Source organism: Psammomys obesus, unplaced genomic scaffold (genome assembly GCF_907164565.1).
Source record: "Psammomys obesus unplaced genomic scaffold, mPsaObe1.curated_primary_1811, whole genome shotgun sequence".
NCBI classification, from domain to species: Eukaryota; Metazoa; Chordata; class Mammalia; order Rodentia; family Muridae; genus Psammomys; species Psammomys obesus.
The window spans coordinates 14,401,267-14,426,547 of record NW_026596131.1 but is presented as its reverse complement, the minus strand read 5'-3'; the positions used below and the strand labels follow the sequence as shown (position 1 = coordinate 14,426,547).

The window sequence follows — 25,281 nt, the reverse complement described above, 5'->3', positions numbered from 1 at the left end:
TTACTGAAGTGCTCACATCAATGTGGACTATAACAGGTGCCCTCTGATAGTTCTCATCCAAGAATGGCAGGAGGGAGTTCAGGACTTGATTCTCGTCTACATGAGGGTCTGTCAGCCGAATAACTTTTAAAGGCAACCTTTCATCATCTAGCTCCATTTTTAGATTTTTATGCAATGTATTCACGTAGAGAGACTTTCCTATAATGAACATATAAGAATTAGACCCCAAATCTACAGACCAAGAGGAAGATACAGAGATGTCTTAGAAGTTATCCATTACATAATGCAAACAAGATGCAAAGCACCATCACTGCTTACTAGCTTCATTTCCTTTGACTCTTTGGGGCCCCTGCCTACCACCCACTGGGCAACTTTGCCTTTTCCTGGATACTGATGGTGCATCAATGACGGCAAAAGCAAAAGTCTCCGGGACCAGCCTGAACAGTGACTAGGGTTCAGGGAAGAGTAGGCGGAATGGAAGGAAACAGATGGTAACCAAAGGATGATCAGGGTTTCTTCTCAACTACAGATAACATTGACAAAAGAGGCCAGCGGCATGCAGAGGACATAAGCTGCAGAAATCTGCTGCGGGGAGGGAATGGGGCTCTCAGGAATTGCCCAGTTTCCAAACTAGGCAAGAAAGGACCGAGTCCCAGAAGGTTACTGGCTTAAAGCTAAGAAAGAGCCACACCCCTGATGAAGAAGGGAGTGTCACTGAGAGGTGTCTGAAGAGGGGGCCTGTCATTACCAACACCAGGTCTTTCAGAGGTTACGATCCCAACACACATCCGATCTCTGAATACACTTGCTGCTGACAGGATCTGCTGCGGGACCTGATAATGGCTCTCCAGGTAGGCTTGGATGTCTGGCAGTGGGACCTGGGGAACAAGGGGGACCTTGTGCTGGCTGAAGGTGGAGGGGAGGTAGCAGTGCTCCCGGGCAGCATCGCAGATGATCACCAGCTGGTAGTCTTCCCGGTGGCACTGTGTGCGCAGGCTGTGGAAGAGCTCCTCTGCCTTGCAGCTCGCTTCATAGCTCAGCTGGTCTGCAAACAGCAAGCTGTAGACCTTGCGACCCTGGGATCCCGGTGTGAGGCAGCGTCGGAGGAGTAGCTCTACCTCCTCAGTTGTGGTCCCTGGGGTACAGAGCAACACCTCATCATAGGTGGGCAGCGGCTGCCTGGGGGCCTGCATGTAGATAGCCAATGCGGCCAGCAACACTTCACAGTGGCCACACAACACTAGGTTAGGCTGGCCAACCTGCAGGCCTCTGGGGAGTGGCCTTTCCACAGGAGAGCCACCCAGCGTGGCCAGCTTAGCCAGGCATCTACCCAGGGCATCCAGGTCCAGACAGTGTGGCAGGAAGACACTCATGCACACTAAGGAATGCTCCATAATAACCCGAAGCTTGCCCATTAGGCTGGACTCAGAAAGGAGCTGCTGAGTCAACTCTTTCACAACCTTCCCCAGGCAGTGTCTGGGGGCCTTGCTTTCGCTGGAGCGCCTGGCTTGGAGGAGGTCATCAACAGTGCATTTGCCTTTGATAAAGGACAGCATCATGAGAGCAGCGTCACTGGGACTGACTTTCCTGAGCTCTCTGCTCAGGTAGACCAGTTGCTCGGCAGTGTAGAAGTTGAGGAAAAAGTGTTCTGATCTCTTCTGGGTGACTACTCTTTTCCAGTTGTCTAGAAAGTCCTCCATCTGCCTGCAGAGGGCTCCCAGAAGCTTGATAATGTCGCCACTCTCTGTCAGCTGGCTCAGCATCGGTAAGCCGAAGTCCATGGAGATGCCCCCGCTGGGGCAGCAGTAGACCTGAGCAGTCCAAGTCCTGAACAGCATGTTGCCCGCACAGTGCAGGTTTATGAAGGCATGTACAAGCCGCTGCATGTTGCTGAAGACCTGGGGGAAAGGGAATCATGAGGCCAAGGTACACAGAGGTCTGCAGGGGAGACCTGCTGACCTACACACACCTGCTGCTTACAATGCCAAAGCCTTAGCTGACGTCACTGGCTCACTGAGACACAGTTCACCTCCTTCTGTAGTGACACCACCAGCTTAACAAGGAGCTCCATATCCCTTCTTCCTTTGCTTTTTCTTTTTCTCATTTACTTTTCTGAGACAGGGTCCCATCATATAGTTCTGCCTTTCCTGGAATTCACTATGGAACCAGACTGATGTTCCATAACAGAGATCCCCCTGCCTCTGCCTCCTGAGTGCTAGGACTAAAGGTGTATGCTACCATGTCCAGGGAAAGACAAAGAATGTCAATGTAAGGCCGATGTGTGTAAAAGCAGGGTCTCATGTTCCCAGGCTGGCCTCAAACTCAAGTTCCTCCGGCCACAACAGGAGCATAACATATGTCTGCCAGATTCTAGAAACACTGAAGTGATTGTTTCTAAGACTGTCGCTTATCTCTTCTCCACAGCTGGAGACCACTCCTCCTGAGGCGGGCCTGCTCCTCCTAGGGTCTGCCCCACTTCAGATACTTCTCTGGGGTTGTGGTTTGGTGACCAAAAGCCAACTCAGATCATTTCCAACTAGAGGCCGGAGTGCCCCTGTGGCAGCGGCACAAACCCGGATGCTCACCTCTGAGAACTTCTCCACTTCTGCATTGCTGTTGTGGTCTTTCTTGCCAGACATCAGCATCAGCTTGTTTAAAAGCTCCTTCAGATCCTCCATGGAGTAGCTGCGCAGTTGCTCCTGGGCACCGTGGTCCTCGGGGAGGAGGAGGCGGAGAACGTTGTCTGGAGAAACCTGGGAGGCAGTGTATATTTGAAAGTTAGTTTCTGGCATAGAGTCCCATGGCGTCATAGCAAGAAGCAGGGCCTTGAAGAACTGCACGAGGAGGCTCACCTTCTGGCCATCTTTGGGCGCCTCAATAACATAGATGCCGCTGTTGTTGATTGCTGTGGCCAGAGACAAAGACGAGAGCTCCACAGACCCGTGGCTTTCCTTCACTGTCTTCAGCCACTGCAAATTCCTGGCAGAATCTCTCTGTTGGGACAGAAGCAGAAGAGGCTGGAGTGAGTGGCCATGCGCTTGCTGGGGTGCAGCTGCCCCAGCTCCTGCTCTGCCTTGTTCCTTGGGGCTCTGTCATTCAGTGTACCGTAAGTCATGCTTCCACTGTGTCCTAAAGCCGTAGCTGGGAGGTGTAGGGGCACTCGGGCTTGTTTACAGCTGAATGGAGAACAGCCATAACCCACTGAGAGCTCACCACACACCATGTCGAGAAACAGAGGAAGTGTTATAGAGCCCAAGCTATCCATTTGTTTGTTTTTGAAAATTTCATGGTGTATACCTTTAATCCCAGCATTTGGGAGGCAGAGGCAGGCACATCTCCGTGAGCTAGAGCCAACCTGGTTTCAAAGAGATCCTCCTGCCTCTGCACCTAAGTTCTGGGATTAAAGATGTTCACCTGACTTCTTTCATTTTTAAAATTTTATTTTGTATGCATGAGTAGTTCCCTCATGTGTTTGTACCATGTGTGTGCCTGGTGCCATGGAAACGGAGGTTGTAAGCCACCATGTAGGTGCTGGGAACGAAACCTGGGTTGTCAGCAAAAGCAACAGAGGTTGAACCATTCTTAAGCCTGAGTCCATTTATGGTTTCTGAGAAAGACCAGAGGAGTAAGGAAAGCTTGCATTATGGGCTGCCATTGGATGTGAGCTTTTAGCTCTCTATGTATCCCACTTCTTCAGTCTGAGGCCATGCAAGGACGCTGGGCAGTATGTCAGTTCAATGGAAAGTTAGGGAAGTGAATTCAGCCCCCAGAACAACTGTTGTGTCTGTATGTGAGCGTACACATACTAGTGAATTCTGGTCACACCCACGTGCAGGCACACGTCTGTGCACATGCATATGAAGGCCAGAGGTCAAGTCTCAGCTGTTCTTCAAGTGCCAGTCAGAGTAATAGAAGAAAATGACCATTCAGAGAACCAGGCAAGACTTCAGCATGATTCTTCCTCTCACTCTCCCCCCGCTTCCAGCCGCAGGGAACAACATGCCACTTTGTATACATGCCCTCCTGACTCAAGACAGGACACCTGTTCCCATGCACAGTGGGATCCGTCATGAAGCAGCTACATCAGCATCAGCCTTGCCAGCCCGGAGGGGTCACTGCCATCTGTGGCAGCCTTGCCACAGCCTGTGGGGGTCACTGAGCGGTCAGCCATTGCACTGGCTCTGCCTCAGACACTGAGTACACTTACCAGCTTATTGGGCAGGTGAGGGTCATTGTCCAGGGCCCTCCAGAGCTCCTGCACATGATCCATGAACTCCTGAAACCCTGCAGCTGGGTCCAGCTTGTACAGCAGGGGAGCATAGCCCTGCACAGCGTCATGGAAACAGGCCACCCGGTCTACATCAATGTCGCTCTCCCCCGCAGAGATGGAGGCCAGGTCCACAAACACCTTGAGCTCGTTGATGTCTTGAGAGAAGAGGGGAGGTCATTACATGACCATGTGAATTTCAGGCAGGAATCCTAAGGGAAGCTATCATCGGACACCTGGTCTGACCACTTCCTGCTTTTGCTCAGATGTGGAACATACACTAAGTCTGTTGACTGGCAGCTAACCTTTCTCAGACAGCAGGTCGCTGAGCACAAGCTACATTGTGAATCTCCACAATGTCACTTAAGTGGTGGGTAAAAAAAACACTGACGATGAACTGAGCTAACTCTCCCCGGGTTTCTGACCACTCAACAGACGTGCGTCACTGTGGAACCAAAGGCCCCAGATGAAGGCAACACAGTGAGCTGGAGCAGCCCCTTGGCAGCAGCAGGCAGTTCCTACTCGCAGGTCCTGGTGTGTGACAGTGGCTGACTGCCCTCTTCCCACCCCTGCAATGCCCCTCCCTTCCCACCTCCCCACCTCATCTTCGTAACTAAACAGTGCCAAGCTCTCTGCTAGGAAAAAACCTTCATGGGGTTGTGAAACAATACCTGTGTGGGCAAGAGCAGTCCTGTTCTGGAGGAAAAGGTTAAATGGGGAAGAGGACTGGAGAGATGCCTCGATAGCTAAGAGCACTGGCTGCTCTTCCAGAGGACCCAGGTTCAATTCCCAGCACCCACATGGCTGCTCACAATCATCCAAAACTCCCCCCACACAGGATCTGACACCTTCTGGGTACCATGCGTGTTAGGGTACACAAACACACATGCTGGAAAAACACCCATACGCATAAAATGAAAAATAAAATTATTTAATAATAATTGAAAAAAAGGGCAAATGTCAGATGGTGGCTCCTCCCTTTAGTCTCAGCCCTCGGGAGGCAGAGGCCAGCATGGTCTACAGAGTGAGATCTGGAACAGCCGGGGCTACACAGGGCACTTGTTGGTGTTGGAGGTGACCCAGGTTCAGCACCCACAGGGCAGCTTTCAACCCACAGGGCAGTTCCAGGGGATCAGGCACATATGTGGGATTTATACAGACATGAAGACAAAACACTGTTACATACAAAATAAAAATAAAAGGCTAATGGAGGCTGGGTTTTATAGAAAGACCTTCAGCTATTCCCAGCAAGCAGGGGCAAAGGAAACTGACAGACACCATGGGAGTAAAATATGACCCCAGTCAACAAAACAGATACTGCCCCTCTACCCAAGGAAGGCAGGGAGCAACTTTCCTGGCCTCTGTCCAGTTCTGAAAGGATGGGAACCTCCTAAATACCACATGGTGCCATGTACAGGACCCAGGCACAGCCACAGGGCAGGCCATACCTCCCAAGGCCTCCCGAAGCCAGGTCACCAGCTCCGTCTGCCGGGCAAGCTCCTCCAGGCAGTGGCCACGAGGCTCATTGATGTCTTGGAGCAACTTCTTGGCCTGGATGAACTCTGGGCTCATCTGGACCAGTTTCTCATGACGAAAGTTCTCAGAGGAATTTGCCTGGAAGATGAAATTTAGCTTGTGCTGGCCCTAGTTAGCCAAGCCTGGTGTTCAGACAGGAACAGTTACCACCCACGGCAGGAGCTTGGCACACTTCACATCAAGGACAACAGGACCTTCTCCTCCCAGATCAACACTGCCCCGTGTTCCTGCCCACTACCCCCCGCCCCGCACCTCCCACTCTACACCAAAGCTTCCGGAGCCTTTAAAATCTCACCAAAAGTCTCCCTCTATATATTTTAATTTTACTCGTCTCTCTATATTTCTATATTTATTAATTTAATATATTTAATGTATTTAATTTAATGTATTTCTATATTTAATATATACTTATATATTTCAATTTCACTGGTCAAGGATAAGGCCTAAAGGAAGCCGTGGTGACACATACCATATCCCAACACTTGGAGGCAGAGGCAAGTGGATCTCTGTGAGTTCAAGGCCAGCCTGGTCTACAGAGCAGCAGTCAGGCCAGGCAGACTACATAGTACCTCAGAATAGAAACTTCCTGCCTCAGCTCTGCCAGGTATGGTGTTGCTGCTGCTGCTGCTACTGCCTAGAGCTGATGCAATTACATCCATGATACATACCTTCCATCCTTCTGTGTTTTTGTGACCTCAGTGGTCAGATTCTTTTATTAAAGACCATGGCAAAAGTAGCCAAGATTTTGATAATCTTATCCATTCTTACTATTTTGTTGGTTGTGGTGGTTGTGGGTTTTATTTTTTTTTTTTTGGGGGGGGGTAGCTTCTCTGTGTAGCCTGAGCTGTTCTGGACTCTTTCTGTAGACTAGGCTGGCCTTGAACTGACAGAGATCTGCCTGCCTCTGACTCCAGAGTGCTGGGATTATAGGCTTGTGCCACAACACCAGGCTTGAGGCCATGGATTTGAAAAAAAGCAAGGAGGGGAACATAGGAGAGTTTGGAAAGGAGAGAAATAAATAATTAAAATCTCAAAATAATAAAAAGAACATCTCCTCTTCTTGAATTGCTGATCCCCTGGCAGATGGCCTGAGACTTACTAGCTCAGACGTTCACCTTCTCGTTAAAGACAGAGCATAGCCTCTGCACTGTTGAGCACTGAGGAGGGTTCTGCTGTCTCCTGCTGCTCCAACACCACCAACCCCCACCAGCCAGATGCCCCCCACTCCCACCCCACCCGATTCTAGTCAGAAGTCTGGCCCACCCCTCCCCCATCTCACTCCCCCCCCCCCCCACAAGCCAGACCCCCCCCCCCCATCCCTCAGGGAGATCTAGGTCACCATCACTCTCAGGAGAGCCAAACTTACAAAATTTAACAATGGGTTCAGAACACTGAAGTCACCAGTCACACCCAAAGCTCTCTGGACCAGCAAGATGACCTTGGCAGAGCTGACAGCCTTGTTCAGGGTATGGTATTCTTTGATCTGCCCAACACGCTCTGGGATCCAACCTTTTGGGGCCTGGGAATCCACAGTGCACAGGGATTTAAGGTCCTCAGTCAGTTCATCGTAGTTATCTACAAAATCTCTGAAGATGGCATCAACCTCAGCGAAGGTAATCTCTCCTGACTTGAGATTCTGGTACAGAGTGTGGAACTGCTTGTAGCAAGGGTTGTAGAGGTATTCCCAGGCCTCTGGGAGCAAGAGCTCTCTTCGCTCCTTACTCAGCAACTCCGCTGTCTCTTTCCAGAACTGCTGGAAGATGTGGCTGTCTTTCAGGGAGTGCAGCTTGCTTGCCATTTCTCGGATCTCAGGGCTCAGGTCGTAATGTGTCTTCCTTTTGATGGGTGAGGAACTGGATGGCTTTATCACGGCTTCGTTTAGTTTCGTATTGCTGAGGTCTTGAGCGTGTATTGCTTCAATATTTCCAAACTCCACTATGGAAAACAGAGTGAAAGGTTGGAAGTTAAACCTCTGATCATAGTAGCTTTTTAATACACTTTTTGTATTTTATCATGCCTCCCATTTCCCACCCTATATTTTCACCAGGCTGGCTAGAACAGAGACCCGCCTGCCTCTGCCTCCTGAGTACCTGGCTTCTCTCTCTCTCTCTCTCTCTCTCTCTCTCTCTCTCTCTATTAAATATGGACCACTTCACGAATTTGCATGTCATTCTTTCGCAGGGGCCATGCTAATCTTCTCTGTATCGTTCCAATTTTAGTATATGTGCTGCCGAAGCGAGCACCTGGCTTCTCTTTTTGAGACAGAGTTCCTCTGTGTAGCGCTGGCAGTTCTAGAACTTGTTCTGTAGGCTGGCCCCCAAATTATTCGGAGATCCACTTGCCTCTGTCTCCCAATCCTGGGATCAAAGGTGAGTTCCACCACCTGACATCCCATCTCTTAGTGAGGTCTGAACTCATTATCCTTCAATTAATTATCCTCAGGCCTCAACCTCTGAATTGCTGGGATTGTGGCCATGAGTCAGAATGTGTAGAGCTGGAGTTTGTTCTTTTGGCACTGACAAATCCTGCTGCCTTGCAACACTGGACAAGGGCTCTACTGTAGACACACAGACCTGACCTTTTCTCTAGTTGCCTCTCTAAGAAAACTCAATTACAACCATTGGGATCATTTTCTCGGAGAACACATACATCTTCCTTCCCTTCCATCTTGGCTTTTTCAGTTCTCACAAGAAGGAAAATATTGTAAACTCTGGGTAAAAGGTCAGTTGGGAAACTCCCTTCTAAAGCCAACACTAACTCTAAAACAAGCCAGAAACTGGCTGGTCTAGGTGGCACATGCTTTGGTCTCAGCACTCAGGAGGCAGAGGTAGGTGGATCTCTGAATTTGAGGAGCGTCTGGCCCAGTGAGGGAGAATTTGTCCGCACAAAGGTTGGAAAGCAGGGTTGTGCAGGCTTTCCAGGCAGGCGCACCACGCCTAGGGCACTGACTTCCCCTGTGTCCTCTGTCCCTAGCCCAGCCGTGCGCCTCGGCTAGGGCAGACATTCCCAGAGACTCAGAGCTCTCATTCTTCCTCGGGAAGGGAGCTGAGCTGTGCCTACCAAACAGAATTGGGGCAAGCAGGCAGTGAAATACAAGGGAGCACACTTAGGCAGAGGCACAGGTCCCCAGCCTGCAAGGTAGAAGGAGGCCAGAGCTCCCTCACCATCTTGGGAGAATCACTTCTTTTGATAGGAGTGAGCACGCAGGGGTGCCCTCAGGAGTGGAAGTGAACACAGGTCATGCTGAGTACCTCTGGCAAAAGCCAGTGAACTCAGATTTTAAACTTCTGATCCTCAGAACCCATATAAATACTGGGTGGGTATGGCCGTCGGGCTGTAACTCCAGCTGGGAGTCAGGGATGAAGGAATCCCTAGAGCAAACTGGCTGAGGGTGTGATTGTCTCGTTCTGATTGAGATTGTGGGTAGGATTGTGATTGTGTCTCATTGAATAAGATGAAAAAGGGCTCAAGAAAAAAAAATCCCAGTTATCTATCCTGGGACTCCACATGTGCGCTCTCTCTCTCTCTCTCTCTCTCTCTCTCTCTCACACACACACACACACACACACACACACACACACACACACACTCTCCCATGACCCGCCCATCTATCTCTGCCTCTGTGCACCTTGCTGTCCATCCTCACTGCACCTGCCCTGCCCTTCACCCTGAGGCCCCTCAGTTGTTCATTCTCCTGGGGCCCACCTTGCAGGAGGTGCTTCACTCCCCCGAACTGCCTCAGGAGACTCTCCACGTATCTCTTCTCTCGCTTGAGGAAATTCAGATCATCCTTCCTCCTGTCCAGCAAGTCCTTCACAGCACAGGCCTTCTCACGCAGTGGCAGCCTTGTTCGACCTGAAAAGTAACTCGACAGCTCACACAAACCTGTCTGTCTCCCACGTTCATGCTTCATGGTCAGGGCAATGAGGGGGACTGGGAAGACTTCTGCTCACCCAGCTAATGAAGACCGTTGTGCCATGTGCTTGGCAGCACGGAACACAGCAAGCTCCTACTGCTGTTATTCTACTGCCTTCACATGATACCCTCAGAATAGTAAACCATGGCTTCTCAACTTTCTGGCAAGAACTGCTGGCAATTACAAAGCTCACAAGCGTATCCTGTCCACAAAATGGCTGCTGGACCCTGCTACTAAGGTTGCAGTCCTTCATAACCAGAAAGCCCTGAGCTAGGCAAAATGGAGGACTCCCTTTTCTGCCTCATCTGGGTAGCTCGAATCTCTACACCTTTACCTGGGGAATGTCATGTAGTCCTCAGGGAAATGACAGGGTAACACCCTTTCTCCCAATAAGAACACACAGGGCAGGCACCTGGGATTTCTGGGGTGCCTTTCCATGTTAGTGAGGCATCTCAGTACCATCAGCCAATGACACTGGCCCATCCTGGATATCCCCAATCCCTACTAAAGTCCTATAGAACCTTCCCTCACCCGGAAAATTGTTGATCTGCCTCCCTGAAACTGGTTCTCAAATGTTACTTCCCTTTGTGCTCATGGGCCTCAGAAGCCCCAGTGTGTCCCTTGTTCCTGGAGATCAGTGGCCTGTGACCCCAGGAATGAGGGAGTCCCACAATGGCACACTCAAGCTTTCTCCCTCTTGGTGTTTCTCATCAGCCTGAAGGTGATATCTCACCTCACTTGGATACTTACTTAAGTTCCAGATGTCAACAAACTGACTCTTATGCTCAAGGATCAACTCCAGCTGTCCAACCACAATGGTGCCATTTTCAAGGTCCTCGGCAACCTTTTGGAACACAGACTCAGCAGTGGCCATCAGCTGCCTGCCTTTCTCTGTGATGCTATGGATGATTTTCTCATTGGTTTCTGATAGAGGAAGAGCACACAGTTCAGAACCCGAGTCTCCTGACCCCATCAATTTCCACCATGCATTCCTAACGACTCCTCCTGGGACAGCAGCGGTCAGGCAATTTCTGGTGTAGATACTTCAATAGGGCATGGCTCCCGGCTCTGCATATCCTGGCCGCTGTGCTCCGCTGCCATCATTAGATCTGTATTAGATCATGTGGTGGGGCACGCCTTCAGTCCCAGCACTTGGGAGGCAGAGGCAGGGGGATCTGCACAGTGAGTCCAGAACAGCCAAGGCTACACAGAGCCTGTCTAAAGTCACACGTGCCATATGATTCCCAGTGGGGGATGTTCTAGAAAACAGACTCCAGGAGAGGGTCCCAGACCCTTGGGGCACTGAGGATATTGTGTATGACACTGCCTGCTCCAAACCTGCCATCATACTCCGACTAAAACCTAGAGCGCCCTACCAACCCTCAGATTTGCCTTAACAACAGTGTGCCAGCAGGACCATCTACACATTCCAGATGTTAACAGCAGTCCAGGGGTGCTGGGGGAGCTGTGTGGGAACTATGGTGCTGATGGATTTTTCTAGAAAACCTAGCAAACAAAAATACACACGTGGCACACTCAAGCTAACAGTACGTGCGTACAGCACCCACCTCCGCAGTAACCCTTTTTTGCCTTACACCACACACAAGTCAAGAGGGGCTTCTGGACTGGACTGTCGGTGAACATGACTATTACAACCTGACCTGGGCTTTTCCTGCCAAACCCAGCACATTCCTGCTACAAGATCTAAACATAGCAGCTCACACAAGACACGGGAGAGACTTCAGGGGGAGGCTTAACACTTGGGGTCTGTGTATCATGGGAGGATTTGGGGGGGGAGGGCCTCCTATTCTATTAGTTAATCAGTATGTGTGTGTGTGTGTGTGTGTGTGTGTGTGTGTGTGCGCGCGTACCTGCAAGTGTAAGCAGTCCATAAATAGTAACTAACCAAGGTCTCAATGGACCTGAGGTTTGGCTAGTGGCTGGCAAGTGCAGCCTGTTGCGTACGAAGGCTGGGGACGTTGGTGCTACCGAAGCTGAGCCATCTCACAGCCCACACACCGTCTGCAGACCGGAAGCCAATCTCCTGTACTCTGCACTTGATACCCTTCATCTGGAAACTGAGGCCTTAGGGAGCGCCAGGGAGGCAGTCTCCAGGACAGCGGGGCAGCCAGGCAGCTGGTGTGGCTTTAGCCTTCATTTGGCAAGATGCCCACACCTGTCCAGGTCCCTCCATCTCAGCTGCTCCCTTTATCAGCACCGCCACTCAGAGTCCTGCTCCCAGCAGCCGAGACCCCGCCCTCCCCCAGCTGCTCCTGGCAGACACCTGCACACACCTCCCCCAGGTGCTCCCCACACACACCCTGAAGCCTGAAGAGTTGCCTCACATCTGGGCCCTTGAGCAGGTATTTGAAGATCTCATCCAGGTCATCCACAGGCTCCCCATTGTGCATAGGCCATGACTTGGTTATCACAGCAGACAGGAGGGTACCAAATTTCCGCATATCCTGACACGAGAGCCCCTCGAGGACACTGGTCTGAGACTGTAACGAAAATGAGTGAAAATGTAGTAAAGTCTTACTTAACAGTTGGTTGTTTTAAAATAGAACTATGAACGCTGGGCTTGGTACTGAGAAACAGTAATCCTAGCATTTGCACAGAGTCCGGGGCCAGCCTGGGCTAAAACCTTACCTTAAATAATTTTTTCAAAAGTTATCTTTAGAATACTGAATGTAGGTAACGGGCTCGAGTTACCAGAGGGCACATGAGAAACATATAAGGTCACGCAGAAAGTCACTGGGTTCCTTAATTTCACTGTGTGGCTTTGTGCTTCTTTGTTGGTTTTAGCTGTAACTTTTTATAATATATTATTTTTCTTTTCACGGTTTTCCTTTCAATAATATTTCACATCTATTCAAAACAGTTCACAGAGCCTCAAAAGGAAAAATGCTCACCAGGGTGTGACACAATGGCTAAATGCTTGCGTGCCACGACTAAAGCCCTGCTTCAATGCTCAGCACCACATACATTAAAAATATAGACTGGAAATAGCAAAGTGTAGCCCAGAGAGATGGGTAAGGTGCCTGCCAACAAACCTGACAACCCTTGGCTCCCACATGGAAGGAGATCTAGATGCCAAAAGATGTCGTTCTCTGATCTCCATTCATGTGTGTCTTGAAACTGGACCTGACCTCATGCCCTGACTCAGAGGACTCAGGTGGATGATGAAGGGCCTTATAGAGCTGGAACTACAGGAGCTCGAGGAAGCAGCTCAGTGAGTGCGCCTCTCACACATGCGGCCCCTGTCTCAGTCACTGAATAGAAAAGACCTAACAGAAAATAATGCCAAGCCAGCAGTTGATGCTCGCGGGCGGGACTGAGGCTCAGCCTGCCAGGCAGCTGGGCAAGGCCTGTGAGGCTTGTTACAGAGTCTCACTGTGTAGCCCTGGCTGGCCTGACCCTAGCTACGTAGACAAGGCTGGGCTTGGCCGACCTGCTCTGACACCTGGCCTAACAGTTGTGGCTTTGCACGGCACTCAATAGCCCAGGGAACAAGAATCCATGCTGTTTCTTAAGTTGCTGGATAAGAATATGGCTCTGGGCACAAAGGGGGTCTCAGAACAAGCAGGCTTCAGCACCTTTGGCAGACCTATCAGAAAGCCCCTGTGAGCCCATGCTGGAAAGGCTAGTGACCTGGCAGGCAGAGCTCACAGCCTCAATGACACACTTCTCAAAGCTCCTGGCCACATTATCATGGAGTCCGCCATCTTGCCACTGACTGCTGCAGAAGAAGGAGATCTGCAAACGGGGATGCTCCTGCAGAGAAGGGGGAGGCAAGATCAGGGATGTGGGTGCCTCAAGGGGGAAGGCGCGAGGGCTGTGGGGTACCCCACTGCTACACTGGGGAAACATGAGGTGTCCTCACCGCCCGTGACTTAAGCTTCCCTGCACATACATCAAGAATGTGCACAATGACCCCACCATGAGAGGAACAAGGAAAATCATGTCTGTAGCTGGACATGTGGCTGCTGCCTGTGTCCCAGCACTTGAGAAGCCACGGCAGGAGGAATTGCTGGGAGCTTGAAGCAGGCCTGGGATAAAAAGCCACTCAGAAACCCAAAGCTTAAAAAGCCATTTGACCCACCCTGTGCAAACAAACAAACAAAAACAACAAAAAACCTGCCAGCACTGCAGCATGTGAAAATAGGTAAATTTTGAAAAAATAAGCTGTTTCCTTCTACTTCAACTTTTCTAACATCTATTGGACAGTTTGATAAAACATACGTAAAAACTGATTTTCCATTATCACCAAGCTTCATTCACACGCAGTGTGTGTGTGTCTGTGTGTGTTTCCCCTCAGTTGCAGCTTTTATTACCTAACTGGCCAGTCCAGTGTGTGTGCACACATCCCTGGCTATGATTAGGGTCCCCATCATAAAAAACTCTGTCCCTAGTCTTCTGAGGGACACAGAAAAGCTCTGACATTCTTCTGAGGTCAAGACAGTGGCCAAAGCAGAAACACACGTCTGACCCCTGCCTGAGCACCACCAGCCTTCACACTGAAAGCACTCCACCAGTGGGTATGTGAGTGAGGGGCTGGTTTCCGCTGCACCCCAAGCTCAGGTACCTGCTTGAGCCTCCCTTCCATGTCTCCTAGCAGTGACTGCTTCCAGCCATGCTTCTCCGGGAACTTGATTTCTGCCAGCCTCCGCCATACCTGCAAGATTCAGAAGTGACAACGGGAGGGAATATAAGTAGAAGACAGCCAGGCACAGGGTTGCTGATCTGTGGTCCCAGGTATTTGGGAGACTGAAGCAGGAGGATTGTCAAAGTCCAGGGGTTCGGGGCTGGCCTGGACACCATAATAAGATCCTGTCTCAAGAGAGGAAAACAAGGTGGATCCTGTTATGGCAGCATGAACGGCTAGAGCCCAGGCCTCAAGGACACTGTCACTGATGAATCAGAGCAAGGCGATCCACACTGGCCCATACAATGCAGGGCCCACAACCATCCTCCCCGTGTGTGACTTTTCTTTGTTTGGAAGGGGTCTCCCCTAATGCATGAGTGAAGAAGAGTAGACACAGTTCCTTCCACTAAAGCCCAGGGTTTTGCTTTGGCACACACTGCTGGTATTTCTCTACCACTTGGGGTGAGGTACAGATGTTACACCACCAGGTGATGAGCCAGGCACTGCCAGCCACAGTGGACTAACCCAAGCTCACCTGCAGAACTGTACTCCTGGCCTCGCTTCAGGGGCACCTGGCTGTCACTCCACAGCTTCTTTCTTACCTCCAGCTCAAAGCTCCAGCGTCACTCGCCACATCCCCAGCTTTAAGCAGCATTCCTGACACTGCTGTCCCCATCACCTCTTGGCAAGAGGGACCCTGGACAATTCAGCACTTTCCATCTGTTCCTGGGTCTACAAAGTCCCTTCTTTACAGGGGAGCCCACTGGCTGGGCCTCAGGACATGGTCATAGTTCTTGGGACAGCGGTGATGGTTCCCAGTCCCTTACTTATGTCTACACCTATGTGCCCTTGGCAGCTTCGCAAGCTCTCAGGAAGGCTTACCTCTATCTCTTCAGAGTAGGTAAGCTGGACCACCATCTCTTTAAAATAGGTAAGCAGGGAAGGGTCTGAGCTGACACGGAACATGCTCCTTTTAAACATGTGGTGCAGCCAGTTTCTTGTGATGTTCAGGGCTTCCTGGAAAGTGTGTGTCAGCAAGTCTTCATCAGCTTTTGCTGCCGCCTCTTCTTTGGTACCCTGTAGGCATGTGAGAGAGGGATTGCATCAGGCATCAGTCCTGATGACCAGCGTATGATCCCCAGAACCCACACAGTGGGGGGAACTGACTTGTTTGTTTGGGTTTTTTTTTTTCTAGACAGGGTTTCTCTGTGTAGCCTTAGCTGTCCTGGACTCACTTTGTAGACCAGGCTGGCCTCAAACTCGCAGCAATTTGCTTGCCTCTGCTCCTGAGTGGAATTAAGGCATGTGCCACCACAGCTGGCTGAGATCTGAGCCTTCCTTACAAGTTGTCCTGACTTCTACACTCATACCATGGTTTGATCTCTGGCTCTCTCTCTCTCTCTCTGACAAATACACACATATAAAACATAAGTATTTATATAACATGTTATAAATAAAAATATAAATATGTTGAAAAAAACTAAAAGGAATAACAAAATATACAATTATCTTCCATTGATAGTCAGTTCTGACTTTTGAAAAAAAAGAAATTCAGTGAAATGCCCAAGTCCTCTCTACCACTTTCCAGCTGAGGAGCAGACTCAGAGAGATGACGCACAGCAGTGAGAGCACTGTCTCAAATGGGTGAGTGAAGGAAGCAGCAAGAAGGATGAAGTTCAAAGACATGAAGATCTGAAGTGGAGACCAGGCTGCAGTCCCCTCCAGCAAGCACAGAGGGCCAGGGGCCGGTCGCTGGGCCGGGAGCGGGGCCGGGAGCAGAGGAGGGTGCAGGCGCACCGTGGGGCACTTAGGACATGGGCTTTGCTACTCTAAACTCCCGCGCAGAAAGCAGGGAACGAGCATGTGCTCAGGGCAGAGTGGTCCCCAGTGTAATGAGTGGGGTCCTGCCTTTGGACAGCAGAAGCAATCTCCCCCCCTGGTCCCAAATGCCTCCATGCCCAGACAGCTCAGCTGGAGCAGGACCCCAATAAACTCCCTGAGGGCTGAGTCAGCCCACAGCTAGTCTCCTTCCCCTTCCAGCTGAGGATGCTAGACGCCCATCCCTCCAAACAGTATAGGCCTCGAGAACCCCACTTACCCCTGGAGGTCTGAGCGTAAGCATCTTGCAGACAAGCTCGGCAGACAGGGCAGGAATCTCGTAGAATATCACGTTAGCTGTGCCCTTGCAGACAGTTTCATGGAGGGTCAGACACTCAGTTAAGTAGGTCTTTAACAGGCTCTCCCCAAACATCCTACTCAAAAAATAGTGCAGAGAAATGAGAAATGGTTGAGAACTGAGAAGAGGGACGGAAAAGAAAAGGCTAAATTGAAATAAAGAGCAATTCCTTTGTGTCCTACAAACACAGGTTAATGTTTACTGAGTGTGTTTGTGCATGGATCTCACAGGGACTTATCTGACTACCTAGCATGCCTGACAATCTGTATATGGAAAAGGGGTGGGGCTGGGGCTGGAGGGAAGGCTCAGCAGCCAGGACCACGTGCCACACTACAGGAGGACCCATGGTTGCAGCTCATGCAGTTCCAGAATGAAGAAAAAACAGAGAAAGAGCTGGCCGCCAGCACGGGTCTCCCGGCTTCCTGACTTCAGAGGCAGCACATGCCCTGCTTCATGACCCTGCTGCAGGAGAACCCAAGCAGCACGGCCCTCACCCCTCACCAGTGCGGGAGCGCACCCTCCCTCCTGCTCTCCTGGCAAGCTCCTTGTCACAGCAGTGGGAACATAATACAGCCATGTTTGACTTTTCAAGGCTGACTTGCCCTCCAATGAGCCCCAAAGTACAGTGAAGGCAAGCACAGCAAGGGCAGAGGGTAAATTTTCAGCAGCCAAAGCTGGGGCGCCTCATAGAGCTTGGAGAACATGTTGGTTTATGGTCTCCCCAGAGAGGCAGCCTGTGCGAGAAGCTGTGGCCATCAGGGCACCCACCATGCCTCCCGGAGCATGTGGAAAACAAGGCTGCCTCTGGCCTTTGTACTTACGTGACCTGATAGATTTCCACAAGGTGCATCAGCATTTTAAAGACCCTCTCAACATCCTAAGAGAGTGAAGAGAAGGAAGGTGCAATCATGACATGACTGTATTTTCGGAGACTGTGCCAAGAAAAAAGGCCTCTGCGCTCATGGAACACTGATATGGTCTTTCCTTCCCTTAAAGCAGCTTCCCTTCTGCCTCACTTTTGGCTTGTGGTGCTGAGGAAGAGGCCCAGGCTTTTACTCATGAGGGGCCCTCTACCACTGAGCCCTCTCCCAGCCCTGCAGCAGTGAGCCGGTTCTTGCTGGTCCACACCCCACAACACACCTCTACGTTTTGGTGTGAGATCTTCCCCAGTCCTCGGAGCCGGTATGAAAGCCCTTGAAAACAGTCCAGGACTCGGGCAGGGGCATGGCTCAGGTATTCTATGGAGTTTTCCAGGTAGGCAGTTAAGCTCGCCAGAGGGACCAGGCTGAACCAGGAGCGGAAGAGGTACTCATCCACCTGCAGCAGGGCCAGATGACGCTGCACGAACTGGAGAGCCTGGTTCCTGAAGACAGAGCAGAAGCCAGGTGAGATGGCCAACATAGAGTAAGGCAGATTTAAAGATTGCAGGGCTTTGTGGGAAACAAAAGCCAGCCAGGGAGAGAATTGAAAGCATGTGAGGAACTCCAAGGGTAGGCTGACCACTGGGCCCTCTAGACCTTCATCCCATACCAAAACCAGTGGTACAGCTGCCGTTTGTATGGGGCAGGGCATCAAGCTTTGTGGGCGTTCCGTTGGCAGAAGCCGAGATCCCAGTGTCCAGAGTGACCGGCTCATCCCTGTTGCTGTGGGTGGCCTGCAGCAGGCTCTGAACCAGCAGCCGTCTTGGCTCTTAGCCGATTCCCACCCCCACTGGATGGCCGCTGTCATCATACTTTAAGGTGCTCATCATAGTCCCACCCCTGTTCTCCTGTCTATCTAAGACTGCAAGACCCCACCCCTACCCTACACAGAGGCCAGGGTTCACCACAGCACAAGGCACTGCCTCCAGCCCTACCCTGAGTTGCAGCAAGCTATCATGGGAGGGACACAGGACTTGCTCTGAGCCTGACCATAACAACCCTGACCACAGGTCTTCCTAAGTTTGGTCCAGTGCACAGATGTGCACATCCTACTCTGTTTTAGAGGACACTGCAAAACTAAGTGGTCTTAACAGTCGGTTTTGCTCAGGGTCAGCAGAGGTCCGAACGTCTATCAAAAATAACCTTTACTCAGTAACTATGGCAATTGGAAGCTGAAAATATGCATGCTTGCATTTCAAATGCAGGGCGGCTTTTCCACCAGCTAACAATGGACATACTTTGTGAAAGGTCAGCAGAGAGTTTGTAATTTTTTTTTTTTAATTTTCTTTCAAGTTAGTGTTCTTTTTAGAGTCACAGGCTTTTCAAAAACTTCAAATTCTAGCCTCACTGGTAACATTCTTACCACAGATGTGTGAAGACAGGTATCTGTGCTTCCCCCCCCCCCCATACACAATAAGGAGAAACATTGGAGCTGTTTCCCTGATGTACACGCAGTGTATGGGGAATAGATTTACAGTTGACCTTGACTGCCTTTCCTTGAACCATGGTTCAAACCCCAGAACCAGAAATACTTCTCGCCAACACTGAGGGATAAATAAACCATTACAGGATAAAGTCCTATTAGCCTGAAATGCGTCCCCAATGGAGTAAAGCGGCCTGCTCACAGCAAAGGGGAAACTGAGACATAACAATAGACTAATGTGATATTATACCTGTAAGGGAATAAGGCTTCTGGGGTAGGGCCCAGGGGGAAAGCACCTGCCAACCATGCTCAGGCCAAGCTTCCTCTCCACGATGAGGGGACGGGAGGGAGGGAGAGAGGAGGAGGAAGTGGGGGACAGAACAAAAAGAAAAAGTATCCATTCCATGCCTCTTCTCTGTTTTGTAAGGAACTTCTGTAAGACTTTCTTGTCCCAGAAGGGAGACCCCACGGTGAAAACACTACCATTATTGATCTGCCTAGGCCAGCATCAGAGCCTTCTCCCAGCAGCTCTGCTGCTCAGAGAGGCAAGGGCTGGAGGACGGCTTGGGTGTGACAATGCTTGCCGTACAGGTATATATGTAGAAGCCAGCCACAGGGCCTGAGCATCTGTAACCCCAGCGCTTCTGTACGAAGAATGCACAGAATGTCATAGGCTGAAGGACTAAGGCACCATTTCAGAATGGTAGACCAATACTGGGGATCTCCTCTGTTCCATAGGACAGACAGTCACACACACACACACGAAATAACTAGGCAGAGACAACAGGGGACTGGCAGCAAAGCGGGGGCACCCTTCAGGAGGCTGGCATTACCCTACACATACCTGACCTAAGAGGTGATTGGAGAAACACTGTTGGTGATGGGGGTGGGGAGGTAAACAGTAACTTGTCACCAGTACTGTTTTGTCTTTTGAAACAGGGTTTCTGCATAGCTCTGTCTGTCTTGGAACTAACTCTGCATTAGGCTGGTCTCAAACTCAGAAGAGATCCTCCTGCCTCTGCCTTCCATGTATTGGTATTAAAGACATGTGCCACCACCGCCGGCTTCTCTTAAAGCACAGAGAACACGTGCTGCTGTTGCCACTGAAAGCACATACCCCGGATGTTTACATTTTCTTCATAACTAAGGTTAAAGGGTGCACATTAGTGGATCTGCGAATGGCATCCAAGTGCAGCTATTCGACTCACTTAGTGGGCCCCCTTTCCCGAAACTGTACAAAGGAGATGCCTTCAAGGCCTGCCCAGGCGTCCTCGGCCTGGCTCTTAGAGTCCTTCCTGGGTGGAGACAGCTGCGTGCAGTGGTGCAGGACAGGCAAGGTGCCCAGCCATCGGTCCAGACCCTGGTCAATGCACCCGTGGCACAGGTTTGTCAAGTATGCACGCCATCTAAAAGGAAACAGAGGCACAGTGAGAGGAGGGCAGGCTAGTGGCCTATCTGCAGAGCACAAGGAACAAACAGTATGTGCGGCTGGACAGGGTCCACACCAGGAGACGCTTCTTTCCTAAGAAAGTCAGGGTAGCCCCACTCCTAGACCAACCCTCACGGAACCCCGCAAGAGCAGTGTGCACCCACACTGCACAGCTGGGAAACTACCTCAAACACAGGAAGCCAACAAGCTAACGCCAGTAAAGCCACTCAGGGAAGGCTGCCAGATGCGACTTTCAAGCCCTAAGCAAACCAGCCTCCAAACTTCCTGTGACCCCGCAGTGATAACAGGCCTCCTAACCTAAGCAGCCCATGCAGGCTTCCACAGAGGCATGTGAGCAAACACCCAAAGCTTGGCTTGTACTTGGTATATTCCTTTACGGAGAGATGCCCCGTCCCAAGCCCATAGGCTCCTCCCACCTCAGCCTGCAAAGCACCTGGGGCTGCGTGATTGCACCACTCCCCAGAGCTCCGAGAGCAGGATGGTGCCTCCCACCCGCAATCCTGCACTCAGCGAGCAGCAGGCAGAACTCTCAGCGGCCCGGCTACATAGTGAGACTATTACATAAAAAGGAAGGGTAGTGGGGCTGGAGAGCTGAGATGGCTCAGCAGTTAAGCCTGAGGACCCAGGTTTAGTGCCCAGGATCCACATGGCAGCTCACAACTGTAACTCCAGTTCCGGGAGGCCCAGCTCCTCCTCCTGCCCTTCAGGAGGCACGAACATGTGCACAAACACAGATGCAGATGAAACATGGGCACACAGAAAATTAAAGAATAAACAGAAAATACATTTGAAGCTTGCTGAGGATGGGGCTCAGGTCGCTGTGGAGGGCTTCTGGAGAGTCAGCACTCGGGGTAAGGAGGTAGCACAGTGAGGTCAGGTCCGCCTTAGGTACAGGAAAGTCAACTTCTTCCACCATGGAAAGGATGGTCAGGCCCAACTTCAGTTTGCTCCTCACAAAACAGTCGGCAGGCAGAGAGTCCCCACTCTTTCCTTCCAGGAAGGGTACCATCTGCTGTTTCATGTGCTCCCATAGGTTCGCCCGCACCTAGGCCCAAGAGGGAAAGACGTGTGAGCTGTGCGGGCCACAGAGAGGTGGGTAACATTGCCAGGGACCAGAGAGGTCCCTGAGACCCCAGAGCAGGGAGCACTCCAAGGAAGGTCTCACTGGCCTCTCCCCTGCTTCACAGATGCCCAGTCCCCAGCCCTGCAAGGTGGCGGTGGGGGAGGTGGCATCCTAGAGACAGCCACACCGCAGTGCAGGTAAGGAGCCTGCTTCTGGGAGACCACAGGACAATGGCTGGAGGCTCAGGGGAACCGCTGGGGGCAGGGCAGGGCATGTGTTCCTCCTGTTCCCGTCCACACTACTCAGTCAAGGGGTCTTTCTAACTTCTCCCTGGTCAAGGGACACTGCCTGTCTACTCCAGAGCGGCCGCCTACAGTAGCATAGGAATTGGGTACCTCTTTTTCGTCATATCCCAGGCTGGACCATCGCTTTGCTTGGCCTTCGTAAATCATAGGCACTCTGACCACAGAGTAAAACTGCTTGAACTGGGTCATGAAGCTCTGCAGGTTGATGGCACTCCAGGGCTGCAGCACACTGAAGATGCGACCCAGCATGACCACTGCCGCCTGCTTCTTCCCTTTTACCAGGTCTTTCCTCGTGCTATCTGTGAGCCAGTTCTTCCATTGCTGCAGCTTCCCCGGAGGCTTCATGCAGATTATGTCATCATACTGATGCCAGTCTGAGGGAACAGAAGAACCTCACGTGGGTGGGCTCCAAATTGGAGGCCTGGCCTCGCGCAGCAGGTAGACGCGCGGGAGAGCAGCTCACTCTGCCAGCTGGCTCAGGGGTGTCCCTGTGCAGCCCCGCGCCAATAATGTGAAACCTGGGCTGGGGTGCAACGCACTGGTACAGTGCTCGCTCAGCATGCTCGAAGCCTTGGCTCCCCAGCCCCACAGAAACATGGAAGGCAGGAGCAGTCCTGCAATCCCAGGAATTGACAGGTGCAGGCAGAGGATGGGAAACTTAGGGTCTTCCTTGCCAAGGCCAATCTGTGCTACATGAGACCCAGGCTTTTAAAAAAGGTGGGGGAGTGGGCGGCTAGAGAGATGGCTCAGGTTAAGAGCACTGTCTGCTCTTCCAAATGTCCTGACTTCAAATCCCAGCAACCACCTGGTGGCTCACAACCATCTACAATGAGGTCTGGTGCCCTCTTCTGGTGTGCAAGTGTACATGCAGGCAGAACACTGTATACCAATAAATAAATAAATAAATCTTAAAAAAAAAAAAAAAAGTCTGGAGTGATCTTGGCTCAGTAGTTCAGGGCAGCTGCTTGCTGAGGTTGTAGAGGACTGTGGTTCCGTTCCCAGCACCCATGTGGTGGCTCACAACAGCCTGCAAATCCAGCTCTAAGGGATCTGATGCCCTCTTCCGGCTTCTAGGCACGCACACGCGACACACATACGTGTGTATGCGGTGAAACAGAGCAGCCCACGACTTTCTCTGAGGCCCTGAAAGGACAGAGGCAGCTTTATTTCTGCATCCTTGTCTAGCAGTGACCTTGGCAAAGCCAGTCTACGGCTGAGCCAGTGCCTCCAAGGAGCCAAGGTTGACCTGTGTCTGAGGAATACCATGTTTTCTTTGCCAACATTGTCTGACTTAGCTCTCTGCTGACCTTGGCAAATAGTGTATAGTTACTCACATAAAATAAAAAATTAATCCATCTTTAAAGCAATAAAAATTAAAAAAGAATAAAGACCAGCCTAGGCAACAGTCAAATCTTGTCATTAAAAGACTATGGGTGCTAGGTGTGGAGGCACACGCCTGTAATCTCAGCACTTGGAAAGGCAGAGGCAGGTGGATCTCTACGAGTCCAGGACAGCCAAGAATATACAGAAAAAAAATTATGGGGCCTGTGGAGACAGTTCAGTTGATAAAGGTTCCATCCTGCTGCCATACCTAATAAACTGTCCTCTGACCTCCACAAGCATGCCTGGGCCTCTTTGTGGTATATACACCCTCATGTAAATGTAATAAGGTATTTTAAAATATTTTTAAACCTGGATTCCATCCTCAGAACTAAGAAAAAAAAAATGAGCAAAGCCACAGGACTGTGAAGTGGCTCAGCCGGGATTCCGCCTGTGCTTCAACTAAAATGCATAAAAAGCAGCAAAGAAGGTCCAGACCCCAGGCCCTGACATAAGAGACAGGAATGTGGCACATGTCTGGCAGCTCAACAGTTCTGTGGTCTGTGGAAGGAGGACAAGAACTGCCAGCCCAGGCTGAAAAAAGCCAATAAGCAGCAGAATTCAGGAGACCAGGGCGCCCTCCTGAAGTTCCAGCCAAATGGAAGGTGGGATAAGCAGCATATGGGAATGAGGACAGGCATGGAAGAGACTCCGCCCCTTCTCTTAAACTGTCAAAGTCACCTTCTGCCAGGCCTGGGAGAGCCAGGCCACGGCACCTCCTGCCCTGCCTTCAGTCACCCTGCATCCCAGCCAGCCCTCCATTCAGCTTCTTCGATCCACCTCCTTAATGAAAACTTTCCCTGGGTTTTAAGTCAAACCGGCTCCCAAAGACAACTTTCCAACATCAAGGCAGTGGCAAGGCCAGTGCCAAGCAGAGGACCCATGCTGAGTGTCTGCTTCCCAGAACCCCAGTGTGCTGACGCGCCCAGGGGCCCTGCCCGCTTACCTCCAGTGCCCAGCAAGGCAGATTGAACTATCAGACAGCGGTTTATATGCTCGCCGCTCTTCTGCTGCTGCTCGTAGATGAACTCATACTCCCCAGTGTCCTTGCTGCTGCCACCACGGTAAATGACGTATTTATAAGGGATGGGTTTGTCCAGGCTCTGCCTGGGAATGTCCATTTGGCCCTCAATGAGAGACCCAAGGTCGTGGAGGTCTCTGTGGAGGAACATAACATGGCCATTTACCAGGACACGTGTCATGAGGCCCAGCCCCCAAGGCTATAGTACTCCTAGAGTAGGGCCTGACGTTCAGGCAGAAGCCTGAAGAAAGTCACAGTAAGACATGAAAAAGCAATACATGCTGGAGAATGTGTCTGAAAAGCCCATTTTCAGATTGGCAATGGTGGTGCACGCCTTTAATCGCAGCATTCATGAGGCAGAGGCAGGCTGATCTCTGTGAGTTTGAGTCAGCTTGGTCTACAGAGTAAGTTCCAGGACAGCTACAGAGATACCTGGGCTCAATAATAATAACAATAAAATAAGCAAGAAAAAAAATTTTTTTTCCACCAATCCTGGTGATACATACTTATTATCTCAAATTCAGGAGGCTGATGAAGCAGGAGGATCGCTATGAGCTCCAGGCCAGCCAGGGCAAAAGAGTGAGACCCTATTTCAAGTAAACAAACTAAAAGAGGAGAAGAAAAAATTAAGAAGGAGAGCAAATAAAGGAGGCGAGAGTGCACACAAAGGAAAGACGGCCTGTGAGTGGCAGGTCAGCTCCACGCCCGGGAAACTCACTTGGTGTAGTTCATATCACAGGCGTCCGTCCAGCCTTTTCTCCCGAGCCCCTCTCCTCCTCTGACACACACTCTGTGCTGGTCGGGGTTGAATCCAAAATCGCGGGAGACAATGGCGTGGAAGTAAACCGTGACTCCATCCCCTGGGTTAAGTGTCCTGGAATGAGGGGGGAGAAACAGTAGCTGCCAGGGTTCATGCACACATGCGGCACGCACGCGTACAGACGTGTGCACACACCACCCTTATTTCCCCTGTTTCCCTGCTGTGTGACAGCCCTGAGCCAACGGCCAGGTGTTCAGGATAGACACACGGCCCCCAGCGGGCTACTGCTTCCCCCCAGTTAGTGAGGAGGCACCACCGAGCTCCAACGTGCTAGAGATAGTAGGGCAGGTTAGCAGCCTAGACAGCGGTGTTCCTTAGGCTCACACTGACTTTAAGGCCCCAGGGAGCAACAGGAAAGG

General features: G+C 51.1%; 1 protein-coding gene and 1 non-coding gene across 5 annotated transcripts in view; both read right to left on the bottom strand.

Annotated features, from left to right (window-relative positions):
- Positions 1-25,281, bottom strand: part of Rnf213 (ring finger protein 213) — an 86,891-nt gene that overhangs the window by 44,039 nt on the left and 17,571 nt on the right. For all 4 annotated transcript variants that reach the window (XM_055592276.1, XM_055592277.1, XM_055592279.1 and 1 more), the window contains 21 exons: positions 24,821-24,976; positions 24,028-24,239; positions 21,792-22,075; positions 21,119-21,378; positions 20,092-20,289; positions 17,681-17,903; positions 17,362-17,417; positions 16,463-16,616; positions 15,247-15,441; positions 14,305-14,394; positions 13,371-13,493; positions 12,040-12,220; positions 10,470-10,643; positions 9,509-9,658; positions 7,170-7,738; positions 5,716-5,881; positions 4,208-4,425; positions 2,853-2,993; positions 2,586-2,753; positions 749-1,898; positions 5-198 (listed from right to left, as the gene is read on the bottom strand). In XM_055592276.1, the coding sequence (XP_055448251.1) occupies positions 5-198; positions 749-1,898; positions 2,586-2,753; positions 2,853-2,993; positions 4,208-4,425; positions 5,716-5,881; positions 7,170-7,738; positions 9,509-9,658; positions 10,470-10,643; positions 12,040-12,220; positions 13,371-13,493; positions 14,305-14,394; positions 15,247-15,441; positions 16,463-16,616; positions 17,362-17,417; positions 17,681-17,903; positions 20,092-20,289; positions 21,119-21,378; positions 21,792-22,075; positions 24,028-24,239; positions 24,821-24,976 (5,062 nt within the window). The remainder of the gene's footprint in view (positions 1-4; positions 199-748; positions 1,899-2,585; positions 2,754-2,852; positions 2,994-4,207; positions 4,426-5,715; positions 5,882-7,169; positions 7,739-9,508; positions 9,659-10,469; positions 10,644-12,039; positions 12,221-13,370; positions 13,494-14,304; positions 14,395-15,246; positions 15,442-16,462; positions 16,617-17,361; positions 17,418-17,680; positions 17,904-20,091; positions 20,290-21,118; positions 21,379-21,791; positions 22,076-24,027; positions 24,240-24,820; positions 24,977-25,281) is intronic.
- Positions 7,940-8,046, bottom strand: LOC129665828 (U6 spliceosomal RNA). The gene has a single exon (XR_008718436.1). It is a non-coding gene; the product is annotated as a U6 spliceosomal RNA (small nuclear RNA).